Source organism: Chionomys nivalis, chromosome 10 (assembly GCF_950005125.1).
Source record: "Chionomys nivalis chromosome 10, mChiNiv1.1, whole genome shotgun sequence".
Lineage (NCBI taxonomy): Eukaryota > Metazoa > Chordata > Mammalia > Rodentia > Cricetidae > Chionomys > Chionomys nivalis.
In genome coordinates this window covers 19,661,175-19,683,497 of record NC_080095.1, presented here as the reverse complement: position 1 = coordinate 19,683,497, position 22,323 = coordinate 19,661,175, and the positions used below count along the sequence as shown (strand labels likewise).

The 22,323-nt window shown below is 50.0% G+C and overlaps 1 protein-coding gene across 7 annotated transcripts in view; it reads right to left on the bottom strand.

The window, feature by feature from the left end:
* The window catches only part of Bcl11b (BCL11 transcription factor B), a 91,322-nt gene extending 69,310 nt beyond the window's left edge, over positions 1–22,012 (bottom strand). For 2 of the 7 annotated variants that reach the window (XM_057782760.1, XM_057782763.1), the window contains exons 1-2: positions 21,049–22,012; positions 7,798–8,163 (exon numbers count right to left, since the gene is read on the bottom strand). In XM_057782760.1, coding sequence (XP_057638743.1) covers positions 7,798–8,163; positions 21,049–21,106 — 424 coding nt within the window. In that variant the 5' untranslated portion in view covers positions 21,107–22,012. Of the gene's footprint in view, positions 1–7,797; positions 8,164–19,618; positions 19,672–21,048 lie in introns of those variants that run through there. The other 5 variants (XM_057782761.1, XM_057782764.1, XM_057782765.1 and 2 more) reach the window with 3 other exon arrangements.
* Positions 22,013–22,323: the final 311 nt, after the last annotated feature.

Genomic DNA, 22,323 nt, shown 5'->3' with positions numbered 1-22,323 from the left:
GAACAGCCTGTCTCCCGTCTACACCGGGAGTGGGGTCTTTCACCCCAGGAATGAGGTCTAGGTATGCTGTATGGGAAGCCACAGACAGATGACATCTGGACCTGTGCTTTCCCTCTCAGCACCCTCCTCCCCGGAACTCTGTTTGCCGCCGCCCCCCCCATCAATGGTTTTCATTTTCAATAGAGCAAATTCTTCAGGGAAACTAACTCCCCAAACCCCATATGTAAATGAGTCAAATCCGGATGGTTGGGTAGGAGGGGCTTAGATGAGAAGCTGAGAGGCCTAACAACCTTCTCATGTTTTAGCTTAGAAGACAGGGGAAACAGAGAGGGAAAGGACCGATTCAAGGTCACACAGCAAGAATATACCTTCCAGGTCTCAGACCCCTGCCCCTTAGCCTGACTCTTTCTCCCTGGACCCAGGAAGCCATCCTCCAGCTGCTGGTTACCATCCTATAGCTGGGGCAGCACAGTCAACAATGAACACATAACCACAGATAAGCACAGGACAGGTAGGGGCATTGTCCTCTCAGAAAGGCCTCCAGTACACAGTACCCACTGCCCAGCTAGGAGCAGAAAGTCTGTGCCTACCACAGTAAAAACTGGGTCCCACAGAAGGATGGCCCGGTGAAGACCCCTTCGGGGCAGGCGGCAGGAGTCAGGTTCCGGTGAACCACCCACAGACTTAGACACTGCCCTGCCTATGACTCAGTTGCCTCTCCTACAAAACGAAAGTAGCAGCTGACTTACAGCTTTCAGAGGGTGGAGAGCGCAGATGGAACCAAGAATCAAATATGACCGCATCTCTGCTTCTTTGCCCTTCTGTAAAGTGGGGTTTGGGTTAACACCTACCGTGCAAGGTTAAAAGATTAAGCGGAGGGTTAATCTTCACAAGGCCTTGGAAACAGTGCCACATAGCACATACTAAGCTCCAAGAAGCATGCATTAAATTGAAAATCTAACAATGAAAACCTCAACCTCCAGTGAAAAGACAACCCCAGGGGGACAGGAGTGAAGACCAGGCTGTCTTCTGTGCACATGAGACAAACACCACCAGCAGCAACAAACCTCGTCCAAAACACACACATACACACACGCACATACAAAATAAAAGAAACTCAATTGCTAACTACTGTCAAACCAAAAACAATAACAGACTGACTGTGGCTAAATTCTCCCTCAGAGCCAGGTTTCTTTCTTTCCCTGTTCCCTCTCCTCCTTTCTCAACTGCAAGAATGGGCCAATATGTCATCCAGCAAATAAAAACATACACCTAACAGGAGGTGGGGAGAAAACCCTTCTAGCTGACCAATGCTTTTTAAATCCATTAAGATTTTGGACTACAGCTCAGAACTGAAGTCGTGTCTGTCACTAGCACTGCTCTGGTTTATACAGCGAGGGAGCCTCTGTCCCCTGCCATGCAGAAGTTCACCCCAATTACAGGTAAAGTGGGACCCTCTGGGAGAGATGAACGGCCCCAAGACTCAGGGTTGGGCGGTGATGGTTAATGCTAGTGATACACTTTCCAGGGCTCTGCCAGACCCCTGCCCCTCAGCCTGACTCTTTCTCCCTGGACCCAGGAAGCCACCTGCTGGCTACCATCCTGCAGCTGGGGCAGCACTATCAACAGTGGACACGTAACCACAGATAGGCACAGGACAAGTAGGGCCACTGTCCTCCAGTCAGTGCCCGTCCTGACTCGGGATCATGAGCGCTAACTTCACACAAGCCACCAGGTCTGTGGTGACATTGCCAGCTCCAGCTCTTCCATGTCATCTCTGAGGCCAGCCTTCCTCTGAGTGACCCCCTGTAACCACAGCTCCTGGTCGAGGGGCTGAGTGTACAGCCATACCATACAACATCAAGTAAAAATCACAGTAAGCAGCCTGTCCTGGAAAGCAATAGACCATCGAGTTGTTCAGGGGCTGAGACTCCCAGAAATGAATAGCTAATACTTCCTCAAACCCACAATTCCACAAAATAAAACAAATGGTTCGTATTTGTGGGTTACAAACAACTGCAACAAGGAATATAAAATAAAACAAATAATTTTCACAAGTGAGAAAAAAAATTTCAACGCAGGCCCATGGAAATTTACATCTTAGAGCTTGCTCAGCTGCCACCCGTCTCTCCAAAGCCTTCACATGCAAGGGTCAGGTTTTGGGGGCCTGAGGTTCCTGGCTGCATCCAGACTCCAGCATGGGCTTCCAAACTCAGGTCAGATGGGGGAATAGAGGTGTTTGGTGCCTGCTACCTCCAGATCTTCTGGGCAATTCACAGAATTCCTCTCCTTAAAACCAATGTCAGCTAGCCAGGTTAAGCAGGTCTCGCTCTCCTTTGCTAGGTGACTATGGGCAATTTCCTTAACTTCTCCAAGAACCTTCCAAACCCGAATTCGATATAGGATTATAAGTATCTATTTGGAGGCTTAAAACTTAAGTGAGAAATCTGAGGAAACCCTCCAGGACAACGACAAGAAGAATCCAGCGGCGTCTGCCTCTATCTGGACCTCTCGGCGGGCCACCCTGAGCCCTGAGGTCAGTCCGCTAGCCAGTGTTCTCTCAGGGCTATGGTTCCTCAGGCAGAACACGGACCTGTTCCTCACTACAGACGGGACTAATAATTAGTTGTCACGACTTAGAAATAAAAGGAGATAATCCATACCACAATATACATGGATTTAACTAATCTTAATTTTGAGGGAAAATAGCAGCTCCCAATAGATCAAATGCAAAGGTTCTGAGACGCCCCGCAAGTGGGGTTATCTCCAGCTTCCAGCACAAGCCACTTAGTCACTTTCTCTCACATCCAGGGTAACGTTTCCGTTTTCACACTGAATTTTCTATATAGCCTGCAGCGACTATTCTCAGAGCAGCATGGAAACCATGGGGCTCACCAGGACCCCTTTTCTCCAGCAGTGGGCTTCTGAAACCATAAACCAAACCCCTGTCTGTCCAAGGACTCTCCAAGCTCATCCTGGGCCCAGCCAGCACAGCACAGACACCATGGTGACAGCCACCTGTCACCTCCAGGCTAGGGACCTACCGCCTCCCACCATTACTATCCTATAGCCTGCATTTCAGAAATCTGACATTTGGGGTTTGGGAGTGTTAGGGCTCAAACCTGGGACAAACAAATAACCGCGATGCCTAGTAACATCAAAGTAGAATCAGATCGCCAGGTGCTCCCAGCATTCCTCAGTTCTACCTGTAACAGGTAGGAACTGGCTGTCATACCTCCACCTTACACCCTAAACTATTCCTGCCCAGGGACTTGGCTGGGCTTCCCCTTCCCCCAGTTTCTCTGGCCCCTAAATAACTCAGGCATTTTGGCTATGCCCGTCTCTTGGCCAGTTCCTTAGCCTAAGCACCCGACTAAATGGCATCTCTCTTGCTTTCCTTCCCGCGTGCTTCAGCTCAGCCTGGCCATGTTTACTCTGGACTTTTCCAGATGCTGCTGTCCCTGCCTGCTTTCTCCCTTATATCTGTAATTTTAAATTAATTAATTAATTAATTAATTAATTTTAAAAAAAGACCTCAACGCCTTAGGAACAGTCATGTCCTTCTTTTGTTTCCTTTTTTAATTCAGGGAAAGAAAAAGATGGTGGCAGCAGATTCCTCCCCATTGGACCGACCCCTTTTTGAGTATGGACAGGGTGATAACATGAAGAACCAAATTTCCTTTGAAGGCCATCTTAGGAGAAAGCAGAGGGCCAGATTCAGCTCCAGCGAAAGCGGGTTTCCCCTGGCTGCCAAGCTGGGCCCACTCTTTCCTCTGCTGGCCTGTCTACCTCCAGCTTGACCAAACCTATGTGGTATATCCCAGGTCTCCTTCCATTAAGTCCTCTTCATGATGCGGAAGAAGAAGCAAGTGATACTGGAAAAGTAGAGGGTTCTCCATCAGACCCACGGCAGTAAACGCCTTTGGGTTCAGTCCGGGGGACACCAAGGTCCCCAACCCCTTCTCAGGATGAGGCACTGTGCCAGACATCACAACATGGCGTTGGTGTGATAAAAGATAGAAGGGTGGGCTTGAACCCTTGCCCATCTCACCCTGCCATTGTTCCTGATGTGTGAGTCTCAGAACCCAGTGGAAACTTCCACAGTTCTCACTGAGCCTTTCCTAAAACACCCAAAATTGTGTGTGGTTGGGAAGCAGAGAGCCATGATAGAAAACCTCGGGTGGGGGGAGCACATACGTGCATTCACATGTACATTGGGGAGAGCACACATGTGCACTCACATGTACACTGTATTTGTGCACTCCCTGTACCAGCTACCCACACACAGGCCTGAGTCATCATTAGCACAGAGAAGAAAAATTGAGCCTCTGAAGGGCTGGAGGGCTGGGAGCAGGGTGGCCTCACGTCCTGTTCTTTCCTACACAGCTTCAGACCCCAAATAACTGAAATCCTATCTCTCTGTCCCTGCCCTAGACAACCCCTCAGCAAACCCTGTGTCTCCTCACCCCCCCACCCAGGTCAGCCTGGGTGCATGGACCTAGTACCTGAGTGGAGTATCCCTGCTACAGGCAGAGAGAGGCCACAGGGAGGCATCACTAGCTGCACCCAGGACCTCCACGGGTGGGTGTTACCATCAACACCCCTTGCACTCTTGACTCAGACCTCAGCCAAAGGCTTTACTTCAGCCAATCACCACTGTCCCTAGGTGGGCCTTGACAGCCACCAGGAACTTCCTCTACCACAGCCGGTGAGCAACGGTGAGCATCATCGAGGAGGCCAGCGTCAAGGTCAGGGCTGCTATCCCCTCACACAATCCTCTTGAGAAGAGCGGTAGGTGTTCAATGAATGAATGAATGAATGAATGAATAGTGCCCTCCGGGAGCTGGGCTTTATAAATTCCTCTCTGTACCTTCCTAATCCTCTATCATTTAAAACAACGAAAAGATCACAGACTGTTTACAGCCATCTCCAGAATGATATTGCCAAAGAAAGAGTAGGGACAGAGATTCACACCTGGGTTGGATAACTAGTCAGATCTCAGCTCAATTCTCACCCTGGGGACACAGTGAAGGACAGGAAAAAATCTCAACACCTCCATCCATCTCTGGGGCCCTGCTTCTAGAAGTTTCTGGCAGAAAGGAAAGGCTATGGGAAACAAGTAAAGGCTCCAGAACGTGACTCTCACTGCCGCGCCATCAAGGAGCCAGCCACCCCAGCCAGACAGAAGCAGAGTCCCGAGGATCAACAACCACCTGCCCACCAGCTACCGGCAGGGACCAGCAAGGCCAGTGAAGACAGCCACAGGGCATGGGGCAGCTGGGAAGTGCCCCTGAAGCCATAGCCAGGAGGCAGGAGCAGGGGGCCCCCTGAGGCCAGTGTGCCAGCAGCCTGGACAGCAGCTGTAAGGATTTCCGGAAGCCTGGATATAGAAGAGTCCACGATTCCTGGCTCCCCTCTTAAAATATAAAGACTCAATTATCTTTGAGCAGCTTGTTTCACACACGAATTGACACATTTATTTTACAATAAATAACTAAAAGTTATCTGTGTTTCCTTTACTGTTAATCTACACAGAGAAATAATAAACAGGCCTTGTCTACCAAGCTGCAAGGACTGCACAGTCCTCAGAATTCAATTAAGCTAAAATAATTAATGCTCTCACCATATTAAATTACTTTATACATTTGAGCCACTGATGTTTTATTCTTTAATCTTTCCTTTCTATTAAATGAAGAGAAAAAAAAGAAGGAAAGAAAGAAAAGAAAAGTTGGTACCCAAGTAGGGAGGGGCCAGGAGACCCAGGCGTGGAAAGGAAGGGTGGATTGGGTCGCAAGAATAAAATGGTCAGTTGCAGCTGACACAGCAGGCAGAGTGCTGTGTGCCTTTGATTAGAATAATATTTGAAATGCTTTGAACAAACGTATCTCTTTAGGCTGCTATGGGCTTATTCTTCCTATGGAAGAAATCCATTCCCCACCTTGCTTCACTTTCCATGCCACTGAACAGAAGGGCTGAGGACATCTCCCGTCACACATAAATAAAAATATGATGGGTCACTAACAGTATGGGGGATGCAGGGTATCAGGGGAGCTGGAGGATAAGGACGAAGCTGTCGGGAGATGAACCACTTTTTGAAAAATCACATTTAGTTGCTTTCTTAAGCAAACCGCCCCACGATGATCCACAGACTCTCCTTGGGAAAGACTTCAACATAAAATGAGGATTTGGAGGCTGGGCTCAGCAGATGAAAGTAAATAAGGGCCAGGCACCCCTCAATGGCTGCTGTACGCTGTGGACACCAGGTGTCCCCCCACTTTTGAAACCCACCCCAAGTGGTATGTCTGACAACGTCAAGGGACCAGACGCCCTTCTTGCCTTAATGGTGATGCGTCATGCTGGCCGTGTTTTTGTGCCTGGTTATGCTGGCATTGTCTTCATACCTGATTCCCACTAAGACACCCACCAGAAAGCAAAGTCTAGGCCAAGATCGTCCACAGGCTCGCCTGCTCCCCACTGCCCAGCCTGTGCCTTCAGACATTTGCAGACTGTGCAGTTCCTTCCAACAAACAGGTGACAAACTGGGGCCCAACGACATGCAACTGACATGTGTTAGAGGTGGGCTGGCCGTGACGATGACTGCTTCTAATGTGAGGCCCTGGCCTATGCTGTGTGTCACCTCCTCAGAACACGCAGTGCCCTAGTGTCCTTGGGGTTCATGACCCAAACACCAGAGGGACTGTCTTTATGTTTCTGCGTCTGGCTACCTACTTGCAGGAGGCCAAGTCAGAAGGAAACTCTGAGAGCGAATTCCGTTGGCCAAGCACCTGTGGAGCCCCTTCTTTCTCCATTCCCATACCAGGCCTGCTGGGATTATTCATTCCCTATTGACAGAAGAGGTAACTGAGGTTCAAAGGCGTGAAGCAGCCCAAAGTCTAAGGCAGAACTTGAACCCTCATCTGCACAAACCCTAAAGCCTGTCTTGCTGTCTCTTTGGGGAAACACAAATCTCTCATACTCCCCAGAAGCAAGACCTTTGGTTTACACAACACACGGAGGCTCCCTGGGAGACTCTAGCACGCCACAGTATGGCCAAGAAGGAAAGACGTACAGCAAAGTCACCAAGTGGGTACATCCCACTGAAAGACACCACTGGTACCTGGTCTTCAGGGCGAAAAAACAGCTATCTAGGTAGAACCAAATAGCTAGCCAAAAAAGAATGTCTGTTCTCCCCTAAGGAAGGGATCAGAGTTCAGAAAGGTTCCCACAAACAGAGAGCCGGGCAAAACAGGAAACAGGCTTATGGGTCAGATGGTCTACCTACCTCCTCTTTTCACAGCTAGGGAAACTGAGTCCCAAGAAAGGAGAGGAGACAAATGTCACATGTAAGTACTGCCACACTCAGAACCTTCTGAGCCCTTACAGCAACTGACAGACACCAGGAAGGTCTCCTGAACTCCATCTTAGAGATGAGAAAAACACTGTTTCCGGGTTGGGAATAACAGAGTCCAAACCAAGCCTGGCTTCAAAGCCAGGGACTGAGCCAATATTAACAACAAAGAGAGGGCTAAGACAACCTCCAAATTTCCATCTTGCACTCCAGGCCACGTCTGGATTAAGCTCCAGATAAGGGTTCCCTCACCAAAAGCAAAGTACCCAACATGCAGCAGTCGGGCCTCCCTCAGCTGTCTTCCCCAGAGGGCCACAGCCCCAGATAGTGTGACCCAGAGGCCATCTTGAAAGGCTCTGGGTCTCCCTAAGAATCAAAGCTCCAAGGTCAGGGGGCAGGACCAGCCGAGGAGGCGGTTTCAGCAGCCACCAGGCGAGCAAATGTCATACCTGCAATGTTCTCCTGCTTGGGACAGATGCCTTTCGTGGGTGACAGGAGGTGGTCATCTTCATCAGGGGTGACCTGGATCCCGATCTCCACTGGCTCCGACACTCTCCTGAGCTCAGAGCGAGAGGAGGGTGGAGGACTGCCCTTGTCCAGGCCCTTGTCGTAGCAGGCCCCCAGGCCCCCACACTGTTTCTTCTTGTGCTCTATAAACACCAGGATGTCCCCCAGAGGGAAGTTCATCTGACACTGGCCACAGGTGAGTAGGTCAGGGTCGGGGCCACCCACCATCAGCCCCAGGCTGCTAGGTTCCTCTATCTCCAGACCCTCGTCTTCCTCGAGGATGGCAGCCTCCACATGGTCAGCCTCTGCTGGAGACAGAAAGGAGACAGGGGAGGGGCAGAGAAGACAAAGATGGGCTTAGGTGATCACAGGCACCAGCTCCCTCCACCCCTTCCCACACTAAGAAGCAGGCCTCTTTGCTGCCAGTTTCTGTGGCTCCCCAAATTCTCCCGGAATTGGAGTCCACCATTCCATCCCATCATAGCCCTGAGGTCATCACAGCAGCACTGATTCTCGGCTCCCTGGAGCACACCTTGCCAATTTCTCCCAACACGCACACCCCGACTGCCAGCAGCATGGGCTGGAGGCGGCGAGGCTCTCACACTTCAGGGTATCTGAGCATCACTCGGGAGAGCGAGCTTCTCACTCCAGATCAATGACTCTGGAAGCCAAACATCGGCATTCTTTAAGCTGCCCCCCCGCCCCCCCCCCCCGTTAATTCCAATGGGTGACAAGGCTGAGAAGCAAGGCAGTAACACTGGGCCCCAACCCCTCTCTCCATCTGGAGCCGGGCTCTCTCCCCACCAGCTTTCATTCATGTTCTTAGCCTCCCCATTCATGAGCTTCCTACTCGCATTCTTCCACCTGAGTCCTGGCCAGACACCAAACTGGAAAACAGAAACCCAGAAACCCAGACAGGCGTTAAAGAGCCAGTCCTGCCCAGAGAAAGAAGCACCCGTGCTCAGAGGGAAGAGTCAGATTCCAGAATGTGAAAGGGAACGCCGGCTTCCTCACATGCTGGGCTCCTGCTCAGACCTCCACACTCTCAAAAACTCTCAGGGCTCATCAGCTCACACCGTCCTTTCCTTTCCTATTGGTCAGTTTTCTTTTCATTCCAAGACAGGGAGAAAAGAAGGGGGGAAAAGCCTCTTCGGACTCCAAAATCATTGCTTGGCAGATGTCAAGCTGCATTTTCCATGGGTCTGTAGCAGTCAGAGCACTTCCTTTTGCTGTTTGCATTATTATTTTGGAAGGGGCACAGACCTAAATATTTTGAAGCTAATAAACGCTTCAAGAATCAGCCACTCCCTCAAGGGACCCTTGGAAAGCCATACAGCAAAGTGGCATAATAAATCAAAGGCAGTAGACGGGAGGTTCCGTGTTCCCCTTGGGGTCTGGGCGACCCTGGCTGGAATTCTTCCCTGTCAGCTGGGAAGAAGGCACAAGTAGCCAGGTCTTCACGGGATCTGGGAACAGCCACAGGTCTGACACCGAGGAGGAAGGTAAATCGTAAGCTATATGGCAATTAGAAAAGGGGAATGATTGGCACAGCGGAGCTGGAGGGGTGAAGAGGAGGAAGAGGCATTCCATGACAGTGAGGTTATTAATGGGCCAGAGCCAGAGAGTGTAAACCTGAAGGGAAACAGTCTGTGGCATCTCCAATACTACATGGAAGTCGCTGTTTGTGTTTTCTGAGCATAAGCTTGCTCGGGGCCTGTGTGAGTCCATGTGCAAAACTGACTGCAGCGTCTGAGGCCGGTGACGTAGAATGTGCCCCTGGAGCCACGCGTGATACAGGGAGAGAGGAGCAGGTACCGCCAACGGAAATCACACCTTGAGTCTCTGCCCGTGGTCACCAGGAGGCACGCAGGCCCTCTGTGAATTAAATGTTGACAGGCACCCGAAAACATGGCAGTTCAGAAACACCCCGCAGATGTGTAAATCCTAAATCTGTTGTTGCACCTTAACAATAACAACAACAACAACAAAAAATAATAGGTAAAGGGGCAATCCTCGCCACACTGCCCAGAAACCATTAATTATACTTGAAAAAGAAATCGGAGTTTTCTTAAAAGGGAGCTCGAAGACAATGCTACGTAATTAATTTACCGATTTATCTTATGAAAAGCTGCCTTGCCATGGTTAAAATGTAATCACAACCTTCAAGCTAAAGGTTCGAGGGAAAGACTGGGTTCCTGTAAATCGTTTGTCGGGACGTAAAAGGTAATTATTCGTTGCCTCCTTTCCCTTTAATAATCTAACATTGAGCAATACTGTTTATATTGAAAAGCTTGTACCTTTAATTACCAATTACATATACATAATTTCAGAGCCAAACGAGAGGGCTGTGCGAACAGCCCTTTAGAAATATAAGGCTGGGTTGTGCCCGTCTGCAGAAAGGAAACACTAATAAATGGGAGAAGAAGGCTGTCAAAGTATTATTTGGTCCAAAAAAAAGGGGGGGGAGCACAAAGGAAATGAGCTGAAAAGAAAAGAAAAAAAGGAGGGCAAAATAAAACTGAGAATCCAAACGAAGCAGGTGAGGTGTATCTGTGGTGTGGTTTTTCAATGCTCACCTTGAGCCGGCCTGGCAGTGCACCTGGTCCTTACAGCCTTTGATAAAAACAATAAACCCACATCCCCGACCCAATGTTGTGCTCCACAGACCTTTAATTGAGTCTACCATCAATAATAACAATAATAATAATAATAATAATAATAGTTTTTCCAGCCATGCCCACCCACCCAGACAATTCTCTAGAGTTTGAGTTATGCCTTCTCTGCAAGGAAGGTTCAAGTCACAAAATTTCAATGTGATTCTCTAATTCCAAAGAAACACAGGCTTATATAAAAATTAGTAAATGTCATATATGTCTGCACAATATTCCTTCCCTGTTCACATTTTCTTTGACCAAGACGCCAAACCAGCATCGTCTTTTGTAATATCTAGGTGTAGGTCTGTCCATCTGTGTTCAGTCTGTCTTCTCACTTCCCTCATACAGCGAGGCCCATGAGCCCCAGTCATTGGTGTAGTGCCCCCAATTCTGTCTACTAAGCTGTAGTTCTGAATTCTGTGTGTGTGCCCCCTCACAGGCAGCCAGCCAACCTGGAGCACCAGAGCCCTACAGACAGGCTAGGTTGTGCCGGCACAGGCTCAGCTCAGATCTCAGGCCTTGCCTTTAAAACTGGGACCCAACCCACTGCGGGGACTCAAGGAGTTGGGAGGAGAAGGAACCAGGAAAAAAAATAAAAACTACCTCCCCTCCCACTTCCAGTGTTAAAAGTAAAACTCCTGAAGGTGACGGCATGCTCGCCCTGTGAACGCCAAGGAGTGGGGGTTCCTCTCCCCACCTCCAGTCTATGGGAGTGGGTCTCTGAACTGGGGCCTGTGGCTAGTGATTCTTTCCTGGGGAAGGTGGCAAGATCACCCCCCAGCATTCAGGCAGCAGAGTCCCACTGAACCCCAACTTCTGGGTGAACCAGGCAGCTGGTTGGGCCTGAAAGCTCAGGCAGAGGCTCTGAGAGACACCCCAAAGGCTGTGGTTTCATTTCCGCTGGCAGGCGGATATGGGCTGGGCATGTTTTGTGTGTGTGTATGTGTGTGTGTGTGTGTGTGTCCCTTCTAAGAACTGTATCAATAACAGAGGAAAGAAAAGGGAAAAGAACCTCTTGGCCAAGTCCTGAGAAAAGGGAGGCTGTCCCTCTGGGAACCCTTCTTGGCAGCCCTGCACTGAAGGCGGAGGTCTGGCCCAGACACTTGCTTATCCCAGCCTCCACTTCCATAGGCAGAGAGTCCCACTTGCTACAGGAGAGGAGACAGACCGGCCTTCCAGCCCCAGACTCAACAAACCAGCCCCTCCCTCAGTCTCATCCCACAAACTCAGGCCTTAACAAGCGAGGCACAGGTAAAACATTTCTCTGAAAAGATACGCGCTTCCCTGAAAAACTCTGAGTGTCAGGCGGCCTGCAAAATATTACTGCTCTCCATACACCACGAGCCGAATAAGAACAGCGGTTGCTAAAATTTTGACTCATTAAAGAGGAAAATGAATGGACGGATGCAGCCAGCAACTTGCTTGAATATGATACCACAGGATTGGAGAGAGTTCTGAAATATTAAATCTAAAGCACGTGAACAAATATATATTTACACACACGGGCGTGGGGGGAGCTAGATTTTCTTTTACAACAAAACCACATTTTATTTACAAGGCTGGGCCTTCTCCCAGCTGGTAAACGCATTTAGAGGCAATGAAATCAGGCTTCACAAATAATAATGGGCATCATTATTAAGTGGAAGGGGAAACCCTTGATCCTAAGGCAAACTTCCCATGTCTCAGCCCCACTGGGAAGGAATCTGGGACAGAAGACAGAAATGGAGAGGAGCTGTTCACACTGGCCCAGTCAGGCAGCCATCAAACCTCTAGTGGGGTTCAGAAGGCCTCCCCTGGCCTGGGAGTCCTCTGTGTGCACACAGATCCCAGGGCTCTGCCTGTCCTGGTCCATCAACAACCGCCCTACACCTGCCCTTCAGGGAATTCCAGCCAGAAAATCAGCTACCTGCTGTGCCTAGGCCATGGGGTGTGTGCACTGCTATACACACACACACACACACTATTGTGTACATGAGCTCATGTTCCCCCTTGCTTCTGTTCAACTCCAAGTCTCTATCCTTAATGGCTAACCCACAGTCTGCACGGTTTCAATAAGGTAGGTGGAGACAGTAAGGAAGGATGGGGAGAGGGGGCTGGCTGTTAAAACAGTGTGCCGCCAACGTCACAGCCCACAGCCGCCATCACAATGCATATGTATGTTTACAAGAAACGTTCAGCATCCAGCAAGTTCTGCCTCCTCCGACTGGAGACTTTATGCCTGCTTCCCAGGAAGCCAGAGTCTCAGGCAGCTGGCCTGTGCCTACCAACAGTTTGCAGAAGGCTCTCCTCACACTCGGCCGGGTGGACACTCTGGAGAGGCCGAGACACCAAGAGGCGCACACAGCAACAGGAAGCCCCACCTACACTCGCACCCGGCAGAGCCCAACACTTTCTGAACTCCCATCAATTTTTAATTTATTGGATCACGGGGAAAATAACAACCCCAGGGAGGGGAAGGAGGGGGCTGGGTGGGAGAAAGCAGGAATCAATTCTTGGGGGAGAAAATGATCTATGACTCGATGACACAAGACACAACCAGAGGTTTTATGGAGTTCTGCAACCGAGGGAATATTGATGTGCCCAGAGAGGGTGCGATGGAAGTGAGCGGATGCACACACTGGGAGGAAAGCCCACGCTGGGTCACAAAGGGTTAGGTCCCCAACAGTGTTCTGGCAGGTCCCAACTACCAGGATCCAAAGCAGGAATTACACATCAATCCCACTCCCTCTGCCCTGACCACTGTCCCTCAGTGGGTTTAGAAGTGCAGCGGGTCCCAAGTGTCAGATCCCAGCATCTCCCCAAGACTCTCCAAGAACCACCTCCCCAGAAGGACAGGGCCATGGCACACATCGGCTGCCCTCCCTACCCCAGCCGCTTGGTTCATGCCAGCCACAGCACACAACTCAAAATGAAATTTGAAAATTTCACCATTTCTTTTCTTTTGCCTTTTCTTTTTCTTTCTTTTTTCTTTCTTTCTTTTTTTTTTTGTTGTTGTTGTTTTGTTTTTCAAGACAGGGTTTCTCTGTATTGTCCTGACTATCTTAGAACTAGCTCCATAGACCTGGCTGACCTCAACTCAGAGATCCGCCTGCCTCTGCCTCCGTGCTAGGATTAAAGACATGCACCACCACACCTGGCCTGAATTTTCATCATTTCTGACAAGTGGTATAAAGACAGACAGAAATCCGTTGTCACAGAATGTGAGGACGGAGTGGGTTTCTCCTACTAGGAAACTGACCGGGATTAGGGCTGATATGACCACCTAGGGGGACAATGGAGCCTAGACTGCATTCCAGGAAGGTAGGGAGTTTCTGATCCATGAAGACATCTTGGCTACAGGGAGAACCTCACTTATACAGCCTTGTTCGACAGACTCTAGGTAGGGAAATTACACGGTGAGGGCCCTCCATCTGTGCAGACTGTCCTCTACCAGCCTGGCCTGGGGGAAAGGTGGGTAGATTAAGATTAGCCCCTAAACATGTCCTAAACTACTCCTCGGGCTTAGTCCTCATCCTCTCTCTCACTGCGCACGGCTCTCCAGAACCCCAAAATCAGAGTTCAGGAGGCTGGATCCCCTCAAAACTAAGAACAGACTAAAAAAAAAAATAATACTCAGACATTCTCATAGACCCTCATCATACCAAAAAGTCCAAATGAAAAGCTAAGCCCATGACAAGTGAGAATGAATTGACATACACTTTGATAAATAAAACAGCTGCCTATAAAAAAGAGGAAGAAAAAAATCTATCAACGACAGAACAGCTTCTAAACACATTTGCCCATGAAACTGCAAGTGCCTTCGATCTTCAAGCCACAGCGGGGCTAGGAATGATTTGATATAAGACTGTTCTCTGCAGCCAAATGAGAGCATTTGTTTTGTTGAATATTTGGGTTTTCAAAGACACAGGGGGAAGATGTCCATGGGTACAATGCACGTAAGACTGTCTCCAGGGGATCCAGATCCTCGGAGGGTATGAGAAGCCCACAAGGGCAGCAGTTTCTTCCCGTGTCTCCTCTCCAAGGTAGAAATTTAAATATGGCTCCGACCCCATCGTCTTCAGTCGCTAGCAATGCCTCCATCTGAGGCACTTGCTAATCGTGGTAATATCGGCTCTCAGCTTTCTTCAGTCTCTCGGCATGCTGTTCTAGAAGGCCCCTTGGAGCGGTTCGCAAATGTATTTGTATTTTAGCAGTTCAGTGAAACAAGGTCGTAAAAAGTTACAGCAAAACAGAATTTTTTTAACCCTCTTTTTACTTTGAAGTTACTTAATTTTGTGTGGTCTGGCATCTCATTGCAGTCAACAGCTTGAGCCGGCTAATTCCACACCCAAGCAAATTATCAGCTTCCACAGAGAAAGAGAGGGGGGAAAGAAAAGAATGAAATTCTAGAATTTCAGTGGTGACACAAAAGACTTGCATGTGTCAAAAACGCCAGCACGAGTCCCCGGAACACAACACTGCTCACCATCTAGTGCGCTCGTTCTGCCAGTAAACAAGAGATCGCTATGCCCACCTCTCACCAGCTCCTGAGGAGAACACAAGATGTATGTCCCCCTGACAGCCTGCTCCCAGCAATCTTTAGGCACATCCTGGGAAAGAAAGCTAAGCTTTCAAAAGAGGCAGTCCACAAACCAGAGACACGGGGAACGGAATGTGAACAGATCTCACAGGCCGGTATCTTAGCTTCAATTCGGGAAAGCAGATTTATGAGGTCGGAGAACTGACAGAGAGGACAGAGCACTCAAGACCCCCCAGGCAGGATCATACGAGTCAACGGGGTGCTGAGACAGGACAAAGCCATGATCGGAACAGCTGTATGATTCGGGACCACCATCCCCAGACTTCTTCTGTCTCCTCCCGACTAAGCAGAAAACAAGTATGCCTAAGGCTAATGAAGTCTTCAGGGCAGGATGCTCAGCCGGCATCAATACCTTGGCCATTCAGTGCAGGGTACAGTCCCCCAAAAAGAGTTTATTTTCACCTATCCTCCCCAGATGTGACATCAGCATTAACCTAGGGACAAAATCCTTGGAGAGTTTAGGCTAAAAAGAATGCCAACCAGGCAGCCAAAAAGTCCTGTCTTCATTAAAGAGAGAGCTTCTCACAACCACCACCTACCCCATTGTCCAATATGTGTGTATGTGTGTGTGTGTGTGTGTGTGTGTGTGTATTCCCATGAATTGAAAGTCTGTGTTGGTGTGTAGTCACCGCTCAAGGAGGTCCTCAACTTCCAGGGCAAACGATTGGAGGGTTCTTATAAACTGGATTAAAAAAAAAAAAAAAAAAAAAAACAGTTTTCTGCAGGCCAAAAGCCACTGCCCAGACCCCAAACTGAAAGGTACTGCATTCTTCAATTCAGAGCTACCCTCTGTGCTGGCCTCCACAGTGTGCTTACAACTGGCCGGGTTCAAACATTAAATGAAGTAGAGAAATCATCAGATAAATGGCTGGCCCTCTTCCTCCAGCTGATGACAGCGAAGGCTTTTGTCTGACCTAATTTATTTCTCTTTCAGGTTAGAATAAAAGCATTTTCCTGTGTCAGGGCAAGCTCTTCAGCTCACCCACTGAACTCATGCATAGGACTCCAGCTCACTGTGCTGTCTGCAGATTTCTTGAACTCTAAAGCAAAGACATTATAGATCTAGTCATCCCACCACCAACACGGTACATATATTCCCCAGTCCTAAATCACACATTTGGGGAGCAATGCAGCCGCATGATACGCCATCCACGAAGGGAACTGTCTGGGGTGAAAGGCTGCTGCTGGCCCTGGCAAGCACACACTCCTTGCACACAAGATTGCCCACATGATTTGAGCTATGTTATGTCTTTAGGGAAAGAGCTGGTTCCCCCTCAGTTCTGTGGGCTCACTATGGGATGGAAGGCGCTGAGAGGGCTATGGATCGGACCTGAAAGGACTGCCATACATCAAGCTGTCTTGGGTTCAGGACTTCCTTAAGCAGCAATTCACAGTGATATGTGCCCCCCCCCCCCAGGTAACATGCACCAAGATGGACCACCCCTAAAATGGTATTCACTGTTCCCGGACTCCCCAAATGGATTCTGAATACCTTACCAACAAAGCAAAATGTTCAGAACATCAAGACCATGGACAAATCAGGGGACACATGCTCATTCAGGAACAGCAATTTTAATTGTTTAAAAAGAAAAGGAAATTGAAGGAAAAGAAAATACCTCCCCACCTGCCAGGTAAGGGCTTACAAATCGATGGCGATGGCTTGAAAATAGATTTCTCAAACTTATATTCTCATTTTATCCTGCACGAATCTCTGCTGGAAAATCAATATTACAACTTCACGCTTAAGACATTTTGCAGCGACACAAACTGCAGCCGCTGCTGCTGCCGGCCGATGCTGCTGATGGACACGGGTTCCCAGGAATAGCGGAGCCGCCACCACCATCACACGGGCACCGAGCGCCCCCTAGCTGACGAGAGGCGCTAGGCGAGGCTTGAAGCATCAGGGTTGCCGTTAACCAAAGCCAATTCCACCGAAAGTTTACTTTGTGAAGTATTTTATCACAACAAGCAACAAAGAGTCCACGGCAATGAGATAGGAGGTGCAAAATGGATACACAAAGCTTAGGAGGACCGGTCAGCAGTTAGAGTCTGATTAGGTGCTGGAAACCTGCCGGCTGGCTGCTGTAGGAAACCAGAGTCTGTAACTAGACTGTTTTACATGCATCTATTTCACCTGAGACATAGTTCCAATTACTGTCAAACATGCCGAAAGTCGCCCTTTCTTCCGGCCAAGGAAGACCTGCTGAGACCTTCGGTGGTAAGGTACAAAGTGCATCTAGTCATCTAACCCTGACCCTCCCAAGTCTCAGTTCCTCAGGAGCAACCATATTTACCCCAGGACTAAAGAATCAACTCACTTTTCTGTTATGAAGGATCCTGAAGACCGGACAAAATTTGCCAAAGCCCAGGCTCCAAACAATAAACATGCATATATACAAAAATCTTCAAATAAGAGGGGGGGTGATACCCTTTTAAAATATTGGGGTTGTTAGAATATGCATATGGCTGCTTTCTCTCCGGTGTGAATTACAGATGAATAAAATCAACCTGGCATAACACCTTCGACAAACACATTTTTATTCTCCCATGGAATCCAAGCTGCTGACATATCACACTTCTAATGACACGGGGTTCCCTTCTGTGCAAAAGGCAGACAAACTTCATTGCCCCTACCTGACTACCGAAAAGACGAAAATAAAAGAGGCCCAAGTCCTATGAAATTTACCAGGGACACAATTGAGTAAGATAAGTGGGCCATTATAGATATACTGCACTCTAGGGTTCAGGTCATTGTGAACGCAGCCACCTTTAAAACATGCAACAATCACAAACCCTATTTGCAGAGACTGGTATGAAATTAATACAGCTAGCCTAACTTCTGCAGCTAATTTTGGGTATCTGGTTGTGCAAAATCATGAAGGCATACAAAAATTACTAGTCTTCCTTGGAAACCTGTTGGTGGGTTATTGAAAAGTTGGCTTAATTAGGGTTCTATAATTGACCACTCCACTTTATCTCCCTTATTTCTTCAGAAAGCCTTGAGCTTCCCCACCGACTGTAGAGTACATTTCCTTCTGCCTGACCCTGCCTGGCGGCATGGCCCTTCCCTCTGCCTGGTAGGAGAGGTTACCTCTCCTACCCCCCTTCTACCCTTGTCCCCTTGTTTTTTGTGTTTGTTTTTATTAATGGCTGTCTGTATCTGTCCTCTTGTTTGAAAAGCCGAATCCATCTGGGTCGAACCTTCTGAAACCAGAAGGTCAGGTTTTCCTCTCCAGCTGTCTGCCACTCTTAGCTTCTCCGCTCCCCTTCTTACCTGCCCTGCCTTTAAAATCTAACTAACTTCATTACGGGGTCCTCCTCCTACCCCCACACCCAACACACCAAGATCATGGATGCTATTTTTGTGTTTTCCTGGTTTCCTTGGCCATCGGTGATTCTAAGTTGCTTCACCCCCAAAGAACCTTAAGCTGTTGCCCCATAGGCCCAAGGCTGTCACCCAACTGAAAAACGATACGCCACATTTTAGATGGTTTCCTTCACATCTGAAATCTCACATGTGAGCGCCTGAAGGGGCTGTGACAACACCTGCTTCCCTGGCCAGGGCTTCAGAGCCCTTGCAAGCAGGGCTCCTGCATCCTACAGTTTGTCACTAGTCGCATTCCCCGGGCCACGGTGGATCTCCTGCATCCCTGTCTTACCACCTCCGGGGTGACAGAGCACAGAAAGGAAAGCCAGATGCTTTGGGATAAGCAGCGTTTTCTGAGCACTAGTTGGACCACTCTTCTCGCTTAAACCCCTTAAACAATGCCCTGGCTCCCAGGGCCCCCGGAAGGCAGGTAGAATTGCTTAGCAGCCTAGTCTCCTGGCCCTCTCCTTCCCAACACTCTTTGCCTTCTCTGCTTCTGCTACAGCGTCAGCTGCCTTTTCCCAGCTGCTCTGAGCAAGGGTGACACAGTGAACCAATGCAGATTGGAAGGATGTCACACCGAGCACCCCTCACCCCCAGGCCCAGCTGCCATCCATCTTTCTGGCCCGAGCTTGCTCAGGATGTCCCAGGGATGCCCAGAGAGGGACAGCAAACCTACTTGTCTTTTCCAGAATACTCAACAGCAAATGCTCCAGTGCCAGGCTACCAGCTTCTCCCCCTTCCCATCGACTCTCTCCCCTCCCCAAAAACAATCTTTACAATGATATACAGGGGTTCCCAGGGGCAAACCGCCTCCTGGACAAATTAAGCTCTGGGAGTATGGATATTTTAACAACTACCTCACCTAAAGGTAGGAAGGAGTGGTGAAATAACCCGTGGCTGTAGCTTACTAAAGAAGGAAATAAATGTCAAGTGGTCAAATGCCTCTTGATGAGACCAGGCTCAATTCTGATTGCAAAACATTTTGTTTTAAATACAACCAGCAAGTCTCCTTTGACATTACAACATTGAAAAAATAAAGGCGACTCCTCTTCCCTCCTCCCTTAAAAGGCATCCCTCTCCCAAGAACCTCTCTTTAATATATATATATATATATATATACCCCCCAAACAATAATAATAAATGCACAAATTCTTACTAACGTGTCTGCGGTAACAAAGGAGAGATGGGAACAGCAATAGCTCCGAGCAGATGGCTCCTGTGCTGGGTTGGAGGGGAGGGGAGAGCCCCTTTATATATTTATTTATTTATTTAAATTCTTTAAAATATAACATAAATATTCGGCTCTCGACCGCAGGGCAGCCAGTCCTAGGCGGCAGCCGTCGCTCACAGCCTTCTACAGCTCCAGCGCGGGGAGCCCGGCCCCGGCGCAGCGAGGTGAGCGAAGGATTGCAAGATTACAACCTGCCTGAGGTCTCGATGGCACCCAGAGGAAATTTTATTTCTATTGCAATAAAAAAATAATAATAAATAAAAAGCAACCGCGACCAAAAGAACGCGGGGAAAGGCTCGAGCAGGCTGTGGCGGCTGGGGCCGGCCCGGAGCTCTCCAAGCCGACCTCGCTGGAACCTGCGCGGGGACCCGGCGGGCTCCGGGAGAACTGCGTACCTGCGCGGCTCGCGCCGGCGTTTTCTTTTCTAAATGAACCCAGCTGGGGCGTTGGAAGCTGCTGCGTGTCTGCCCTGCTGCCTGACTTCGCGAGCCCCGCCACTTGCTTGAAATCCGGCGGATTTGCACCGCGACCTGCCTTGTTTATTTAGATGGGGAAGATGAAAGATATTGAGATAGAGAGATGGATAAGAGGTCGATAGGTATTTTTCTCCCCTTCCTTTTTTTTTCTCTTCATTTTTACTGTTATAAGCGCATCCCTCTTTTCCCACTCCTGACAATCTTTTTTTTTTAATTCGTGGCAGGGATTTTTTTCCACCAACCCAAATCCTCCCCCCACACCTTTTTTTTTTCCTTTTAGAGTTGGGGGGGAAGACAAGACCGTCCCAGGAGACGGAGGTGGGGAAATGGGGAGGGGGTGCTCCAGCCCAGCAAACAGCTGCGCAGCTGGATTCTTTTGCAAATAGCGAGAGGAGGGGAGGGGACGGCGGCTTCGGAATCCTAGCACCAGCGCGGCCGGCGCCCGGCCTGGCGGGGCGCAGAAACCCGGCACCGGGAGCCCGCAGCCACCCCCTTGCCCTGCGGGTCCCCGACTCCGGGGCGCACTTGGGGCTTGGTCAGCCCGCTCCTCCGAGCGCAGACCCACGCGCTCGCCAACTTTTCCCGGCTCCCCCTCCCCCTCCGCTCCTCGGCTCCCTCCCCCTCCTCTCCAAACCCTGCCACCAGCGCCGCCGCCGCCACACACGCCGTTTGGAGGGCCGAGCGTCCAGCCGGGCTCGGCGCGCATAGCCGCCTGCAAACCCGCGCGTCCCCTCCTCGACCCGGAGCCCGCAGCGGCTACCCCAGGCTGCAGAGAAACTTTCCCAGGGCCCCGCGCCCAGTCGCTGCGTCCGATTTGATGTCCCCAGCCCCGGGCGCCCGAAGCCCCGGCCGCCGGCCCCTCAAGCGCGCCGCAAACACTTACGCGTGATGAGTTCCCTCTGGGACAAGTGCTGCGGGTTGCCCTGTTTGCGGCGGGACATTGCCCCGGCATCTATTCTGGCATCGCCCGGAGAGCTGCACAGATGCGGGTCGGGGAGGGGGTCCGAGCCGCCGCCGCCGCCGCGCCTCCTCCTCTGCCCGGGTTGGTGCCTCTGCCCTTCCTCGCTTCCTCCTCCTCCTCCTCTTCTTCTTCTTCGTCTTTATTTTGCTCTTTCTTCTGGGCTGTGTTTTTGTTTTTGTTTTTGAAAAAAAGAAAAAGCCAGGAAGATGGTTTGGTCTAAAATAGAAAAGGCAAAAATAAATGATAAAACTGCTGTTGCTCGCCGCGGACTGGCTGGTTTCTTTAAAAATATATTCTTTTGGAGGAAAAATATCTCTCACACTTCTTCAAAGTGCTTGGCCTCTTAGACTTGTAAATGTCTTCTTGAAGTTACGCCGGGTTTTGCACCGGCCTCTGACACTTTTCTTTCGGGGTCTGGTAGGTGGAACGCGCACTTCCACCCAAGGGGAGGGGGGAGAAAAATGCAAACAAATTTCAAAAAAGAAGAAGAAAACAAGCAAAGAAAACTTGGGGACTTGTCTCGTACCCCCTCACCCCGCCCCCTCAAAAGCCCAAAAGCAATGAAAAACTGCCTTGGTTCGGCTCTTTCTGGGTTTTCTGCGCGCTGCCTGCTTTTTTCTTTCTCGGAGGCTGACCCCTCCGAGGCTTTGGGGGACTCCGGGAGCGGCTCCTTCCCGGGTCACCTGGCAGGCTGGCGCCGGCCGGAGGGGCTGCAGTCCCCGCGCGCGCTCCCCAGCACTGCCCGGCTCCGCGGGCCCAGGGGGAGCGGGGCTGCGGGGCGGCTCGCCCAGTGCGCCCGGGTCGGTGCGGGCGTGGACGGGAGCTATAGATTGCAACGTGAAGATGGCGGAGTCCGGGTTCTCCGGGAGCTCTCGGTCTCTCTGTGGCTGGGGCTGCCTCTGTACAATGGGATAAAATTCAAGTTCAAGTGCGGACGTGACGTTTAATCTGCTCTAGAGACAAAAAGACCCAGAGAGTCGGAGCACTGGGGGCGACTAGCGGTGGCTTTTTAACATTGTACCCTGTAAGAGAACAAGAAAGCACACACCGAGACACGCGCGCGCGCACTCACACACACTCGCCAGTGCGCACACCCGCAACCCAGACCGGCCACACGTGCAAACTGCTGTTTTTGTGAGCTGGTCTTATCCCCCCCAAGCACCGGCTGCGCGAAAGCGGGAGGGGGGGGAGCAAATA